The sequence below is a fragment of the Hyperoodon ampullatus genome, assembly GCF_949752795.1.
Source record: "Hyperoodon ampullatus genome assembly, chromosome: 1".
Lineage (NCBI taxonomy): Eukaryota > Metazoa > Chordata > Mammalia > Artiodactyla > Ziphiidae > Hyperoodon > Hyperoodon ampullatus.
The window spans coordinates 168,228,311-168,246,059 of NC_136914.1; the positions used below are offsets into that span (position 1 = coordinate 168,228,311).

Here is a 17,749-nt window from a genome sequence, read left to right on the forward strand (position 1 = left end):
AACCTATTTTATATTATAGTGTGAACTACCATCTGAAAAAAAAAATCAAAGATAATGAGTTTATTGTGTTTTCTTCTTTTGAAAGATGAAATTCTTACCAGGGGGTCAATAATGTAGCTGCACAGAAAGACATCAATAGCCGAATCTAGAGCGGTGGCCACTGGTTTGCAGGCTGCCATTTGCTCAGTGATCTATGGGGGTAAGAAAAACAGGCAAACTTAGATAGAGCCACACCCACAAAATTCCACAAGAATAAAATTAAACACCCTATTCACTTCTGGCCTGTTCACAAAAAGAATTCTTAGGCCCTCTGAATATGGAGCTGAGGGCTGATTTCTATGGATGAGTTCTACAACATAAAAAAGTACGTACTTGAAAGGAAGACCCCGATTCTCTCTGAGCCTCGGGTTTTAGTTCCCTGGTTTGTTATTTGGGAAAGTAAGACGCATCTTGCTGGACTCTGCAGAGACTTAAAGAGTATCTGTGGTCAGCACAGTGCCTCAGTCTGAGTTTTTTACCCGCCCCCTTTGTAGTCTGACAAAGGATGTGGGAAGAAAGTGGAAAGTTAGGTAATGAATAAGTCTACATTTTAGAACAGGGGTTGGCAGACTTTTTCTATAAAGGGCCAGAGAGTAAATATTTTAGACCTTGCAGGCTCAGCTGAGATGTATCTGTCGCAACTGCTCCACTCTGCCATGGTGGGGTGAAAACAGCCACAGACAATATATGAACAAATGGGTGTGGCTGTGTGCCAATAAAACTTTATTTACAAAAATGACAGGATCTGCTGACCTCGTTTTAGAAGACAGAAAGCAAAGTACTCATTACTGAGGTAAGACTAAACAAGTTTAATGAATCACAGACAGATGCTCCAATCCCATTAGCTTAAGAAAACTATATTCATTCATTCAAAAAACTCTGGAGTAAGTACAATAAGCTAGATGCTAGCTCCTGGGGTGGGGAGTGTATCTTATTTCTTTTCCTTTATTGGTTGGCTCACCTCCCCCTTTTCTTCCACCTCTACCTTACAAGGCAACCCATGTTAATAACATTATGTTTCTCTAAGCTCAAACAACCGTATACACTCTCTTTATAGGCTTTTTCACTGTTAGTTTTATAAAAAGTGGGTTAAGGGTACACGTGGATCAATGGATCAGGATAGAAAGCCCAGAAATAAACCTACACACTAATGGTCAATTAATCTATGACAAAGGAGACAAGAATATACAATGGAGAAAAGACAGTCTCTTCAATTAGTGGTGCTGGGAAAACTGGACAGCTACATGTAAAAGAATGAAATTAGAACATTCTCTAAGACCATATACAAAAATAAACTCAAAAGGGGTTAAAGACCTAAATGTAAGACTGGATACTATAAAACTCCTAGAGGAAACCATAGGCAGAACACTCTTTGACGTAAATTGCAGCAATAGTTTTTGGACCCTTCTCCTTAGAGTAATGGAAACAAAAGCAATAATAAACCAATGAGACCTAATTAAACTTAAAAGTTTTTGCACAGCAAAGGAAACCATAAGTACAACAAAAAGACAACCTACGGAATGGGAGAAAATATTTGCAAATGATGTGACCAACAAGAGCTTAATTTCTAAAATATACAAACAGCTTATACAGCTCAATAACAAAAAAAACAAACAACCCAATCCAAAAAGACAGAAGACCTAAATAGACATTTCTCCAAAGAAGACATACAGATGGCCAACAGGCACATGAAAAGATGCTCAACCTCGCTCATTATTAGAGAAATGCAAATCAAAACTACAATATTGCATTACTTCACACCAGTCAGAATGATCATCATCAAAAAGTCTACATATAATAAATGCTGGAGAGGGTGTGGAGAAAAGATACTCTAATTCTCCATTGGTTGCGTGCACCACTGGAAACTTCACTCTGCTCCTCCACTTCTCTCTACTGATTTATTCATGGAGACTTAACTTTATGGACCGAATTTTGTCCCCCAAAGGTTCCCATGTCAAAATCCTAACCTCCCGTACCTCAGAATGTGACTGTATATGGAGATAGGGTCTTCAAAGAGGGAATTCAGGTAAAATTAGGTCACTAAGATGACTCTAATCCAATAGGACTGGTGTCTTTATAAAAGAAATTTGGACACAGACACAGAAGGAAGACCACGTGGGGACACAAGGGGAAGACGGCCACCGACAAGTCAAGGAAACAGGCCTCAGAAGAAACCAACCTGCCGACACATTGATCTTGGACTTCCAGCCTCCAGAACTCTGAGAAAATAAGCTCCTGTTGTTTAAGCCCCCTAATCGACAAATACACCAATGACATAGCAGGTTCAGTGCTGCCCAGGGCGTGTACAAACCACAGCTACAAATGGACTCTAACGTAAGGAGCTCACAGTTTGCCAGGGGAGACACAGTCGAGGAGACCAGAATCCCTACAGCAATGAGCAAAGGGAACCTGGGGAGAATGCAAGGGGCATGCTGTCCGTGGTGGGCAGGCCCGGGAAGCTGCCCAGCATGGACACACTTGTGCTGAGTCTTATGGTGCCTCCACTTGTGGCTCCTACATTCAAGGTCCTTTTACTTACCTTCTGTCTAATTTCTGTGAATTTAATTTGATTTCCTCCTGATTTTATCCTAGAAAATGACTATCCCAAGACACAGCTCCCTTATGTTCATCAACGATAAACCACTTACAGAGAGCTTGACCCACTGCAGATAATGTTCAAAGTAGCTCATTATCGTATTCCCATACTTCTTACTTTCCTGGAAAGACATCAAAGAGTAATAAAGCCATTAAAATGACTCTACCATCCTCTGTAATCATGCAGTTATGGTCACATACCCACTTATTGGCATAACAACTTACTTCAGCAATAATTGTGGAGATTTGGTTTGTGATGAAGTCCTGAGCAGAATCCAAAAAGAGAATGATATTGGTCACTTTCACCTGGAAAACACAACGGTCGACACGGTATCAAGTGATAAAAGAATTTCATCAGACAGTTTGTATATTGATGCGAGTACTGTTAACTCAGCCCCACACCCCAATGACTTGCTAGTTAAGACTCTACTAGCTGTTCATGATTAGTGACACCTTCCCTGGCTTGGCTTCCCAGGAGATGGGTATACATCCCCACCCCATGATGGTGAGCTTGGCTCTGTGACTTGCTTTGGCCAATGGAACACAGATAGGGTGGCACTGTACTGGTTTTCTAGTGAGAGTGAAAGTTTGTGTGTGGAAGGCACTGAGGTTTGGAGGCTGTTTGTCAAGCAGAATTATCTCTGTAAAAGTGACCGATGTACCACCTACACTTGCATCCTACACATCCAAAAAGAGCTTTCTCCTGTGTACATAACATGCCAGGATGCGGTCTTCATTTACAGAAGTCCTTGTAGAAAGGAGAGGGTGGGAAAACCCAATCTGGTGTTTAAAATGGGTGGATAACTGAGACTTGATTTTACTTAAAGTACCTGCAAAACCCAACATCTCTGAAAGTCTGTGTGTGCTTTTGTAACAAGACCCCAAGACAGAGAAAGAAAACAAATCCTTACCCCGAATCCACTGCTTTTCTGTTGAAACTCCTTCAATTTTTGGTGCACAGCACTCTGGTGAATAAACACAGATCATATTTCCTGACCTATAACGTGAAGCTGCAAGATCACATGCTTTGTATCCCCCCACCCATAAGTCAGCCATCAAATCCGACTTTAGTCTGTAATAGTTTCATTTGAGAAAAAACAACAGACACGAGGAACAATATGCACCTCACCTACTTGGGTATAAGAAAACCTGAAGAAGAAAATTGGGATACATATTCTAGAGCTTCAAAGGGCAGCACACCATGTGTAAGGTAGCCACAAAACGCTTTTGAACCAGGTTTGCTCAAAGTGGCAGGCATTGTTTACAGTAAAACCTGTTCAACAAGAGTGGCTTGATTTGCATGGTTTAGATGAGGAATTGGCAAACTTTATCGGTTAAGGACCAGATAGTAAATACTGTAGACTTTGTGGACCATACCCTGTCCTAATCTCTCAACTTTGCCCTTGTAGCCAAAAGCAGCCACAGATCATCTGTAAACTAGGTGGGCCTGGCTGTGTTCCAGTCAAACTTTATTTGTAAAAACAGGCAGCAGAGGAACTCCTCGTGGTCCAGTGGTTAGGACTCTGAGCTTCCACTACTGGGGACCCAGGTTCGATCCCTGATCAGGGAACTAAGATCCCGCACGCCGCGGCCAAAATAAATAAATAAACAAATAAGTAAGTAAATAAATAAATACAGACAGCAGGCCGGAGGGGGCCCACGGGCTGCAGTTTTCAGGGCCCCAGTTTGCTAAGCCCTGGTTTAGATTGTAGGTCACATCCACAGAACAACTTGCCTAATTGTAGGTTGCCCCAACTCTGAAAAGGCCAAGGAGTCCTGTGTCTACTTGAAGGAAAGGATTTAAGGAAAATGTCAACACCAGCTTAAAATGTTAACATATTTGTGCTAGGCATAAAGTATAGCAGAGAGAGAACTGTGATGAGCGCAGCACACAAATTAAGAAAATTGTAGAGGAGGACTTTGTGAATACTCCACTGAATTAGAAAGGCAGGAGGAAAAATGAAGAGAGAGATGGTACACACTAGTTCTAGAAGATTCTGCAGGTGGAGTCAAACGGACGAATAAGCTTCTTCAAACCTGAGCAGGCTGATTCTGTAACCTGGTTCCCATGCAGTCTTCCCCTTGACGACTGCAAACATGACCCTCCCACATGCAAGCATAGTAATAATGGCTCCTTTTTGCAGAGTCCCTCTGGGAGGTCAGATCCTTCATGTCCAAGAGCCAGGTAAGAGTGAGGCAAGGACCCTTCCCACCATTTTTAGATGAGAAAACTGAAAGCCACAAGACTTCAGAGAGGCAGAAGCAAGATTTGAAATCAGGTCGACCTGACTCCAGAGCCCATGTTCTTTCTCTGTTACAAACTGCCTTTCTGGCATTTAGGAAAGAAGCCAGAAGGCAGAGAGGAAAGAAAAGACAGGAAAAGTGAGAAAGCTGGATGGAAGAGAGGGGCAAAGAACATCAGAACAGGGAGTAGAGCTAAATGAATGTGGAAAGAAAGGACATCGCCTTGCCTCACATATTTCATGGCAGGGTATGAAGACAGAGAGTCTGATCATAATAAACTAAGTAAGAGTGAGTCCAGCACTTCAGCTGCTGCATGGCTTAGGGGAGCCTATTTACGGCCATGGAAGTGAGAGAGAAACATAGGAGGCAACCACAGATTTAAAATAACTGTTCACACTCAAATGGAAAAAGGTAACAAAAAGGCAGAAAATCTGTGGTGAAAATTGAAAATGTGTCCTCTTCAAAGCTCAGCTACTATCATTTATTTTAAAAATAGCTCAATTTCTTAGCCTGAGGTCAACCAAATTTGACCTACACGCGACATATGAATATATCATTAGGCTAGGTGAAACAGAGTTTGCCCAGGTCACAGCGAAATATCAAAGGTTGTTGATTGTTACCATTAATTTTTGCAAAGGAATGATTTCGTCACGATGAATATTTCTTAAGATTCCTGCATTATTTTTCAGGGTCTGTTTCAAATTTCCTGGGGGCTACAAAGAGAATAAATAAATATTAGTAGCTGTTTCCAGACTCTGGAGCACTCTCTCTAATCAGGACAGAAGTATGCAGCCCTTCTTATATGATGACGAACTTGGAGGGACGGTGCCAAGACACCCTCCTTCAAACCATGGAACCATGAACTCTCAGCAATAATCCACCCGCATCAGTTCTTTCTGAGTGCCTGAGGCTGCTTTCTCTCTCTCTCTCTCACTTCACCATAATAAAGCCACTGTAAATCTGCTTTACAGTAGCTATAGCTCCATTTTACAGATGAGAAAACCAAGGCTCAAGCAACTGAGAAATTTTATTTAACTCACACTTAAATCGTTTTTAGTATAGTAACGTCTAACAAGCATTACTACTGCCTCCATTTAACAGATGAGGAAACTGAGGCACATAGGGGTGAAATATTGTGCCTAAGTTCCCACAGTTAGGAAGAGGCTGACTCAGGATTTAAATCCTGGTCTTCCCCCCAGAGTCCAGGTCTGCTGCTTTGTGAAAGGGACCAGTTACAGCCATTAGTCACCAACCAGCAGAGAAGCTGGTAATGGGGAAGCTTATGGGGCTTGGATGGTGTCTTTGCCCTCCCTTATCCGCTCATTATTGGCGATGCAAAGCACCAAACAGGATCCCTCCCATGTCCTCAGTTACCATTCCCTGCACTGCAAGAAAATGTGTGCACAGGTGTTTGGCAGTGGAGGGATGGACGGAGTGAAAGCAGGTCCGGTGCTAAAGCAGTGAGGGCAGCAGCACCACGAACAGAGGCTGGGAAGAGCCTGCACCCCGAAGCTGCCCTGGGAACCTTTACACACTCACGGACTGTGGCACCATGTGGCAATGGTTGCTGATGGGAATTTTCAACATGCACAGAGCGGCATGTTTAAACAAGGGTTACTTGTGGTACAAGGAACCTCTTCCATAGCTTCTCTAAGAACGGTACTGACATTTCACATCTACAACAATGACAGCCTTGAACCAGACCGTTTGAACTCACCAAAGGGTTGGTTTTTGCTTCTAGATCATTTGCAAATGATAAAAGATTCACTTTTGTGGGATTTTTCCCAGTCTACAAAAGAGGTGTAAAAAGCTGTGTTATGGATATGGGATTTTTGAACCTTAACAGCATTTTAATAAGCAACAGAGTGAACATGAGTCCATAACCATAAAGTAAGGCTAGACACTCTAAGGCTAGACACATCTGCATTCTTATTTATACATACAGTATTATTTGTATTCAACCATAAAGAGAAATAAAATACTGATACATGCTGTAATGTACATGAATCTCAAAAAACTTGGGATACATGAAACAGACCAGTTAAGGTTATCAGACACAAAAGGTCACATACTGTATGATTCCATTCATATGAAATATCCAAAATAGGTAAATTCATAGAAACTGAACACAGAGTGATGGTTGCCAGGGGCTGGGAGTGGGAAATGAGGAGCAGTTGCTTAATGGGATCGGGGCTTTCTTTTGGGGTGATGAAGGTGCTTTGGAACTAGATAGAGATGATAGTTACGTAACATTGTGATTATACTAAATTCTAGTGAATTGCTCAGTTGGTAAAAGAGTTAATTTCAGGTTGAGTGAATCTCATCTCAATAAAAAAACAAAAATAAAAACAAAAAACTAACAAACAAAAAATATTATACACACACACACGATGCCCTAACTTTTCCCCAAAAGATCAAGTGCGAACATATGGGTCATACCGCAACCATGAAGGCACCGTAGTCTATTTTGTCTATTCCCGAAGAACTGAAATCCTTAAGGTTTTTTCTTCCTGCCTCATCCAGCAGAACTATATTGTCAATTCTTATATTCATATTTTCAAAATTATTATTTATGTTTCCGGTATGCTGCATAATAAAAAGGAAAGATATAAATAAATCCACTCTTCTCCAAAAACATCACCTACTTAATGCTTTAAAAGAGCAATAAAATTACACAGGCCAAAACAAATACACATGTACCTGACTGGCGCTTCTTCCCCGGTTCTCTTCTCTCCCCTCCCATTCCTTCCCCGCCTCCCTGCCTTCTTCACTACGCCCTATGCCAAGCACTATGTGAGGAGGTGGAATGCAAAACCAAATCATATTGCATCTCTACCCTCAAAGATCTCAAAGGGAAGAGGCAGTGTCGTGATAAAGGCACATGAAATGCATTGGGACACCAGGGACAGAGCCTTTCAAGGCAGGAGGCTGGGGAGGGCAACAGAGAGGAGGTGACTTCTGAGCAAGTCTTGACAAACAGAGATGCTGAAAGGGGCTGGGCAGGCTGCTTTTCAGGGGAAAGAGGCACCATGCACTGGACTTGGGTAATAGACTTGAGATCAACGGGAACGTGGTTCATGACTTGGGGCTTCTCCCACCGTACTCATCATGGTGCACAAAGAAAATGGCACATGGCATAATGAGTAAATGAGTAGAGGGCATCGATTAGGGCTTGCTTGCAAAATTATATTTGATTTATAAATACATGCAAGCTATATTTAGGGAAGAGAAGCCGAAATGTGTATACAGCTTTCAAATAAACCTCTTCACATCTGAAAATCATCAGGCTGTTGTGGCCTCATGGCAACCCTGGAAGCCTTCTGTGATGCCTCAGTGGGTAAGCCATGGGGTTTGGGGAACAACTTCTCCCCTTGATTTCCCTCGGTAATTCCTTCTATATCGGAAGCCCAGAAGAAACAAGGTTCCTTAGATTCTCTCCTGCACAGCTGAGAAGGCCAGAAGGCCTCCAGGTGTGAGGGAGTGGGCACAGCCTAGGCTAAGGGTGCCCTGGGCCTGGGCTGCTGAAGCACCCTTGCCCCTTCCTCCAGCCAGTGTGCTCTACAGGGATGTCTCCTTGGAGTCTGAACACTCAAGACTTGGGTGCCGGTCTGGGCAAAGGAGGAGGAGAGGTCATTCATTCCCTCTCTCCCTTCCATGCTTGTTGTCACTCTGTCTCCTGTTAAAGGCCTTCCTGGGAGCCCTGGGGCCACAGTCATCATTCATAAGGAGTGAGGACTCTGTGGGCTGCGGTTCTTGTCCCCACGCAGGGATGTGACAGAAAAGGATGGCTGGTCTGGGAGAGTCAGTATCCCTGGGAAACAAGTGGGGTTTGTGCCTCCAGGAACAGGGACACTCAAAGGATAAACTCTTTCCCTGTGAAGTGTCTTCAGGGAGGCCCCTGGAGAGGATCTTCCATCATCTGCTAGAGAAACTCATGCCTCAAGAAAGTCAACTGGTCGGGGGTGATGCAAATGCTTTGGAATTAGGTAGAGGTGAGAGTTGCATAGCCTTGCAAATGTACTAAAGCCACTTTCAAATGGTTAATTTTTATCTTATGTGACTTTCATCAAAAAAAAAAAAGACAACTGAATTTAGTAAAGAAATGTCAATTTTCTGATTGGTTCTAATTACTCACCTCTTTAATGCTGAGATGTTCACTGATATTGTAGGTGTTCTCTAGCTTAAGTGTGGCGTAAATGCCTTTATTTTCTTTGCAATCACTGAGGGAATAAACAGAGAAATCAGGATCCAGAAAGGCAGTTGTGGCTACCTCTGTCCACTGCTAAGGATGGAGAGAAAGGTGAACTGTTCATCTTTGTTTAATCTGTGACCATAGACATGGCATCTGGGTGTCGACACAGAAGGCCATCACCAGTGGCTGCACGAACCCCCTGGGTGCCCGCCATTCCTGACTTCGTTCCCTGTTTTACTAAATGTCCCATGTTTGCAACAGATGCACTAGGACTGGTAAATACTACGTCCTTCTATCTGTGTCCTTTGTGTTCTTTCCAGTGCTCTGAGTAATAACAAGTTTACAAATTGGGAAGAAATAAACTCTAATCTAAAAAAACAACAGATGTCAGAAAGAGGTAAGTTACAAAGCACTATCATTAAAAGATTTCATAAAAGATTAAAACTCTATCAAGCCCCTGCCAGACCATCTCCCTCCATATTTCCAGGTTGAGCTTCACCTACTAAACTTAAGGTTGGACTAAGGGTAGGATGGAGACAGGGAGGGGGCAACAAACATCCAAACGGTCGGTCCACTTCGGCTATAAACCTAACTTGGCCTCACTTCTCCATGCTTCTTTAAGATGTGACAAACGCTTCCTCGGCTGAGCTAAGCGGGGTGGCCTCATCTGATGCATATCCTTGCCACCCAGATGGCCACTTCCTGGTGCGCCTCTTCCTTGTGCAGCAGCCAAGGCCCTCCAGTCCCGAGGGATGCCTGGGAGAAGCAACTTTCCCACATCCCCAAGAGGTGTGATACTCTTCTCCAGGGAGCCCCAAGTAGGTTGGCATTGGAACAGAGAGTCTGATACACTAACCAACGGAGGTAAGACCAGAGAGTTCCACAGGGGCCAGAATCACAAAGAGCTGGCAGACCAGGCCAAGGAGATCAGCCTCCTCCTCTGAGCCTAGGGATGGATTAACTGTGCACAGAAACTCCAATGAATTGAAAATGTCTACCAAGAACACGCTGTTCAGAAGGCTCCTGTGACCCTCTGGGCAAAGTAGAAGACCACAGTTGATGACCAATGTCTGCCATGGAGGCGAGGTGTAAGTAAGATTGACACCTGTGCTGTTTGTTTGCTGTCTCATTCGCTAGAGGTGATGGGGAGCTGGTGATACTCAGATTACTATTATCATCATCCCTATTGAAGGGACAGGAAGTGGAACTGCCCAAGATCACAAAGGCCCCGGTGGTAGAGCCAGGACTGGAGCCGAGGCAGCCTGATTGTACAGCCTGGATCTCCAGCTGCATTGCAATTAGCATGTCTGAGATTTGGACCTGATGAAAGAAATGTTCACATATTGAGGTCTCGGGAAGTCCTTCTGGCTTCTACATGATTTAACTGAAATTTTATGCTAACTAAAACAAGCTGTTTGTGGCCTGTCAAACACACACTGTACATCAGCTTTAATTATGAAAGAAAAGGGTGCATTGACCAGAAGTAAAGAATGTCCATGTTAAAAATAAAGATTAAATATCTCCCTCCCTGGGACATCTATGTTGGTACTCCTTTGATGATAAGACTCCCTTCCCAGGTGCCAAGGCCATAGTGATTCACTGTGTATATCCTGATCTGTTTTTTTTTTTTTTTTGAAACCTTTAATGAATGTATCCCTGACTTGTTTAATGTTTTTTGTTCTGACAAGACATAAAACTATTCTGAAAGCCATGGTTTTCTGGAACAATTCCTCAAAGCTATCTGAGAGGCTGTCTCTGGGGCTATAGTCGTCAGTTTGGCTCAAATAAAACTCTTTTCTATTCCTATTATAGACTGTTTATTGATTTTCTTCTTCTTCTTTTTTTTTTTTTTGCCACACCATGGCTTTCGGGATCTTAGTTCCCTGACCAGGGATTAAACCTGGGCCCTGGCAGTGAAAGCGCCGAGTTCTAACCACTCAACCTCCAGGGAATTCCCATGTTTACTGACTATTTCCATCAACAGACCCATCCAATGAATTCTTGTTATATGGCATTCACTTGGGGCAGGGTGATTCTTAAACAAGAATGCATTTTAGGGTCACTGTTACCAGTGAATTCTAGTAATGAAGACAGGGCAGCTTGGGACAGCACCATCCTAAGGCCTAGAAGGCTTTCAGGGAAAGGATTATCTTTTTGGTCTTACTGCTAAGACCAGAGAACAGCTTACTTCTAAAACTGGAAAGTTGACCATTAAAATTAAAGACATGTTGAAAGCAAAAGTCTCATTGTAAAAACACAACATTCTAAGTAGCAAAAAATGCATGATGCAATTATTTATACCTGTAAACTTGTTCAAAAGTGAGATGAATATCTGGTTTGTTAAATACCATGCCAGAAAGATAGTATTTCCAATCCGCATTTAGTAAATATGGTGTGTCCAAAACCTAGAACAAATTAAAAAACTTTTTTTTAAAGACAGTTTTACACTAACATACATGCATATAATAAAATGAATATTCTGTTCAATAAACGGTATCTGGGGGATTTTTATATCATGATTTTCCTCATTGATTTTAAACTTAAAATTAGAAAATAATAGTGTGATTGGAATAAAGATATCGACCACTGGATAGCATCAGTAGGAATTATTGAGACTACTTTTTGGGGGGAACATTTCATTTTAGTAAAATAAACACATTTGAAATGGGAGAAAAATAGATAATTTGATTCAGAATATCTAATAGAAAGCCATGAAGCAGTAGACCCAGATCTTCACTACTTCCCTCTAGACAAAAGGAATTAAATCTGGCACAATCTTTGACTTCACATTATGATATTTAACGTGGGCTAATTGGTACATGACTGTATATACACTTACGGAGTGTAAATGGTTTCAAAATACCCTCTATTTTTTAAGAATTCCTTTTTAACAATTTAACACAGTACAAAAGATGATGAAGTCTGGTTTGGTGTGTTATTATTATTTTTTATCAAGAGGCCAAATGGAGATAATTTGACAAACTGATGCTCCCGATTTAATTTTCTTCAACCGAGTAATTAAAATACCACCAGCAGGGCTTCCCTGGTGGCGCAGTGGTTGAGAGTCCACCTGCCGATGCAGGGGACACGGGTTCGTGCCCCGGTCCGGGAAGATCCCACATGCCACAGAGAGGCGGGGCCCGTGAGCCACGGTCGCTGAGCTCGCGCGTCCGGAGCCTGTGCTCCGCAACAGGAAAGGCCACGACAGAGGCCCGTGTACCACAAAAAAAAAAAAAAAAAAAAAAAAAAATATACCACCACCACAACTGGTTTATTTTAGCAAGCATTCACCTGATTTTATAACAGATTTGAGGTCAAAAAATATATACAATAAAATAGGAAAACAAATTATTTTTAAAATCAGAATCTAGAGAAAAACACTGGAAAGCCAAAGTTAGAAGACAGACATGTAGATCAAAACTTCCTCATTAACTAATGAAGCTAAACTTGTACCTGGTGCCCTAGAGTGTGAAGTAGTTGGTCTTAGATGGAGAAGGTGAAGCTTGAATTCAATTCCCAACTACCTCGTCAGATTTCCACCAGGGACAACCCTCAGCTATGAGGTGTGTCATTTATCAGTCTCTTTCACTTCAAATTTACGACCCTCAAACCATCTGTGTGGGCAACTGTCATCTGGGAAGTTATGTGAAACGTCAGAAACCTCTTGAGGTATAGAAGGAACCCGGGAACTTATCCTCTGATGTTCTGCATTTGGGAACTACTGCTGAGGAGAATTGTATTCTCCCCAAATATTACAATCAACATTGACAAGCAAGCCTTAATTCCTGGTACTGATTTCACTTACATTAAAAAAAAAAAAAAAAAAAAAAAAAAAAAGAATACAGTTGACCCTTCAACAACATGGGTTTAAACTGCGAGGGTCCACTTATAAGCGGATCTTTTTCGGTAGTAAATACTACAGTACTGCACGGTCCAAGGTTGGTTGAATCCAAGAAAGGAGGAACCATGGATACGGAAGGCTGAATATAAATTGTATGCAGATTTTGAGTGCGTGGAGGGTCAGTGCCCCTAACTCCCTGTGGTTCAAGGGTCAACTGTACTGCCATATTTTTTTGCTCTGACAAATAGATGGAACCTCAACCGACTGAATACAAACCACCTGCTCAACTTTTTGCTCTCGAAGAAACCCACAAGAAAGGGGAAAATAAAAGTTTTGGCTCAAGCTCTTCATAATGGGCACAAAAACCATGTTTACCTGGAATAACAGTTTGTTTTGGTAAGGTTCACACACCAGTTTTTCCACATTTCCACCAACAACAAAAGTCAGAACCACGATGGTCATCAATAGCCAACAAAACAAGAAACTGAATCCAACCCCACTGGAAAAAAATAGAAATAAAGTTAATAATTCTACAAGGAATTATTCAATATTACCTACTAGTCCTTACTCATGCTACCTATTCAATGTATAAAATGACCTGGAGTCTTCAGCTTTCTGCAGGTTAAACGGGTCGGCCTACCGAGGGGTGCAGACAGGAAGTACCAGGCGCTTGTTTAGGGAACACTTAGGACTGAGTCCCTCGCCTGCTTGCAAGCCCAGCACGGGGGTTCAGACATGGGCTCTGGAGTCATTTGAGTGAACCAGGGCTTTCCAGTGAGGGAGGAGGTTGTAAGGCAGTGTCAATGAAAAAATGTTGCCTGCCATATCAGTAAACAAAGGATGTTGCAGCCATCAATGCATCACATTATATCTGCCCCATCAGTGAGCACTGAGGGAACTCAGGATAAAAACAGGATGCCCACCATCAAATCATCAGCTGCTGCAGCCACCTTCCAACAGGGCACCCTGAGAGACTCAAGATGAGAAAGCGCAGGATGCTGGCCCCAGATAGCTGAGGTGCAGGGCAAAGGAATGATTTCAGTGAGCCCTGACTCTTGCATCTTCCATACATAGAAAACTGCTAAATTCCTTAACTTGGGATGTCTGGTTTTCTTTAATGAACAGTCACCTTCTGATGTTCCTACCACCTGGTCTTTGTTGCAGAAACTCCTCTGTATCCGGGCTCCTCCCTTACCTCTATGGAGCAGTCCCTCAGAGCGATCTGAGAGGCTGCCTCCTGGGCTTAAGTCCTCAGTTTTTTGTTGTTGTTTTTTTTTTTTTTTTTTTTTTTTTGCGGTACGCAGGCCTCTCACTGTTGTGGCCTCTCCTGTTGCGGAGCACAGGCTCTGGACGCACAGGCTCAGCAGCCATGGCTCATGGGCCCAGCCGCTCTGCGGCATGTGGGATCTTCCCGGACCGGGGCACGAACCCATGTCCCCTGCATTGGCAGGCGGACTCTCAACCACTGCGCCACCAGGGAAGCCCAAGTCCTCAGTTTTGTCTGCCGAATAAAACATAATTCTCAGCTTTCAGGTTGTGCATTTTTTTCAGTTGACAGTAGGAAATGTACTCTTGGGAGTCTGAAAGGGGCTGACGTAGCTCTGCATCCAGAGAGATGGCAGAGAACGTCAGTGAACGGCAGCTGGAGAGGCGGGTAGGGGCGAGCTGGGTGGGACATGGGGGATGCAGGGAGGGAAAGCTATTGAAGGCCTTTAAGCACCGGAGGAACACACCCCCATTTCTCTCTGAAGAAAAGCCCTCTTGGCAGAGCGTGAAGGATGGAGGGACAGGTGCCCATGTGGAGGAGGATGCCACCAAGGAGGCTGCTTCTAGCCCCGGATGGTGGCCTGATGCAGCTGGCGGTGGTGGAGGGGAGCCAACGGGTGAAAGAGGTGTGACCTGGGAGGCAGATGCAGCAGGACGTCGTGAAGACGTGCACTGGAAGTGAAGGAAAGTGAGGTCAAGGGGCACCAGGGCTTGTCAGCAGCAGGGACAGGGAGGGCAGAGAAGATCGGCTTCTGGTCACGTTGCTCGGGAGACATCTCAGAGGACATGCTGTGGAGGAGTCCGTCAGGTGTTTGGAGCGCAGATGCCTGGGTTACAGACCTACTTTAGCAAGTCAGTGGCTTAGAAATGATGATTGATCCCTGGGGCTGGGGTTGGAGGGAGAAGCAGCCTAGGACTGGGCCTGGGGGACCTCAGCATTTGGAGAACAGGTGGTAGAGAGAGAGACAGCAAACGAGACCAAAATGAAGGGTCAGGGAGGTGGGAAGGAGACCATGAGGGTGTGAGGTCACTGATGGGGTATGAAGGCGTGTTTGCAGAAGAAGTGGCAGCTGTTCCAGTCACTGCTGTGAGGACACGGTCGAGAAGGACTTGAAGAAGTCTACCGTATTGGAGACACAGAAGTCACTGCTGACCTGAAAGTGGCAGGCAACGAAGTCACAGTGGTGTAGGCTGGGCAGGAGGTGGCAGGAGACGGGCAGCAGGCACAGATCTTTATTTTGAGACATCTGTGCAGAGAGTGGAGTTAGATGGATGAAGGGGTGTTGGTAGGAGTTTTCTGTTTTGGTTTTTAAGGAGGGGAGAGAACAGAACATATTTCAGTGTTGAGAAGAAAGTCTAGGAGCGGAGAAGAGAATGAAGACGCAGGAGAAAGAAGGGAGGCTTTGTTCCATCCTCGGGATGGTGGGTGGGGATGGGCTGAGAGCACAGCGCGGGTGCTGGGGAGCGGGGGAGCCTAGATGGGAGAGACCCTTCTGCCTCTGGCTTCCCATGCGTGTGAGCACAGGTGCCTTCAGAGGTTTGGGGGCAGCCAGTTTATGATGGCTTCTATTTTCTCCATGAAGAGAAAGGTAAACCCATCAGCTAAGAGAAGAGGAAAATAAGGAGGATGGATGTATCAGAGTGGAAAGACCATCGCAGAATAAAGGAAGGGAGGGAGGGAGGAAGGAACTTGCAGGGCTGTGGAGGGTCCATGTGAGGTGGGGAATCAAAGTTCTGTAGGGATCCTAATGTGCTCTGCTGTATGACTTTTCTCTAGCAGTGCTCAGTGGCCCCGCTGGAGACACAGAGGGAGCAAACTCTTAAATCAGTCTAGATGGAATAGCCAAACCCTATACCATCACTGGTGCACACCAGGAAGGACCCTAGGAAGTGTGCAGGCTGATGCTCTCAATCACAACAGTGTTCCCAAAGGGCATGACTCCCCCCAGTGCAAATGCTCAAGGCATAATTAGAAACATCTGCATGGCTCCTCGGAAATAAATAGCAAGGTTTGTTTGCTGGTGGGGCCCTAAGTCCCTTTGGACCTTCTCAGACCAACAGGGCTACTGCGTTAGGGAAAGTGTGAAGAAGGGGAAGATGTGTGAAGAAGGGGAAGGTGTGTGAAGGCTCTGCCAGGCACCAGGCTTCTAACTGTGGGCATCAGAGGGTGTGTGTGTGTGTGTGTGTGTGTGTGTGTGTGTGTAAGTTACACAAATAATCAAAACCTCTGAGAGAACACTTCACTTCAAAACAACCCCACTACTCTAAAGAGCATGCTGTTAACATTTCCAGCCTTTGTTTTCTAAATATGCATGTATTGGGCTTCCCTGGTGGCGCAGTGGTTGAGAGTCCGCCTGCCGATGCAGGGGACGCGGGTTCGTGCCCCGGTCCGGGAAGATCCCACATGCCGCGGAGAGGCTGGGCCCGTGAGCCATGGCCGCTGAGCCTGCACGTCCGGAGCCTGTGCTCCGCAACGAGAGAGGCCACAGCAGTGAAAGGCCCGCATACCGCCAAAAAAAAAAACAAAAAACAAATGCATGTATTAAGAGGGAGGAGATATGGGGATGTATGTATACGTATAGCTGATTCACTTTGTTATACAGCAGAAACTAACATACTGTTGTAAAGCAATTATACTCCAGTAAAGATGTTAAAAAAAAAAATGTGTGTATTCAGGTCAGGAATAGGCATGCAATTGCCCAGGGCCTGTTTTTGTAAGATCGGTGGGATAAGAATGGCTGGTGTGCTTAAAGTGCTGTAAAGGAGGAGGAGAACAACTAGAAGAAGAAAAATACAAGAACAAGAATGATAATATCCAGCAAAGACTGTATGTGATCAGCAGAACCTAAAATACTGATTATCTGGGCCTTTATAGAAAAAGTTTGCTGACTCCTGATCCACACGGTTATAATAACACGTGCATAGGGCTTCCCTGGTGGCGCAGTGGTTGAGAGTCCGCCTGCCGATGCAGGGGACACGGGTTCGTGCCCCAGTCCAGGAAGATCCCACATGCCGCGGAGCGGCTGGGCCCATGAGCCATGGCCACTGGGCCTCCGCGTCCGGAGCCTGTGCTCCTCAACAGGAGAGGCCACAACAGTGAGAGGCCCGTGTACCGCAAAAAAAAAAAATAATAACACGTGCATAATTCTGTGGGCCCTTGTCGAACATCTTAGAAACTTTCGTCAGCCACCCAGGACAGCCAACCTCTCTATCCGTTCAGCGGCCACATAATCTACTCCAGCCTCCGAAGTGGCTGACATGTGTGCCACTTCGAATGCCTCACTATTACAACTAACACCACAAAAACACGTCTCTGCTCAAAATGTTTTTCCCATATGTTGGTCTACTGACTCAAAAAATAAATTCCCTAAAATGGGAATGACCTGCTATAGCCTGACAAACTGCTCTCTGAAGTATCTATAACCACTGAAACTGCCACCAGCCGTATGTAATATGCCCATGGCAACACGTGATCTTAGTTTTTCTTCAGAGGTCTCGATAATCTGGGCATTGTTTTCAAGAACTAAAATTGGAAGTTTTATAATGGTCTTTGGTACAAGAGATTGTTTTCT

The 17,749-nt window shown here is 44.2% G+C and overlaps 1 protein-coding gene across 1 annotated transcript in view; it reads right to left on the reverse strand.

The window, feature by feature from the left end:
• PROM1 (prominin 1) overlaps positions 1–17,749 on the reverse strand; it is a gene marked incomplete at both ends in the record, with an annotated part of 118,334 nt that overhangs the window by 11,105 nt on the left and 89,480 nt on the right. The window contains 10 exons of the mRNA XM_079711628.1: positions 99–191; positions 2,688–2,756; positions 2,860–2,940; positions 3,546–3,599; positions 5,499–5,591; positions 6,596–6,667; positions 7,318–7,464; positions 9,014–9,098; positions 11,372–11,475; positions 13,287–13,410. Coding sequence (XP_079567754.1) covers positions 99–191; positions 2,688–2,756; positions 2,860–2,940; positions 3,546–3,599; positions 5,499–5,591; positions 6,596–6,667; positions 7,318–7,464; positions 9,014–9,098; positions 11,372–11,475; positions 13,287–13,410 — 922 coding nt within the window. The remainder of the gene's footprint in view (positions 1–98; positions 192–2,687; positions 2,757–2,859; positions 2,941–3,545; positions 3,600–5,498; positions 5,592–6,595; positions 6,668–7,317; positions 7,465–9,013; positions 9,099–11,371; positions 11,476–13,286; positions 13,411–17,749) is intronic.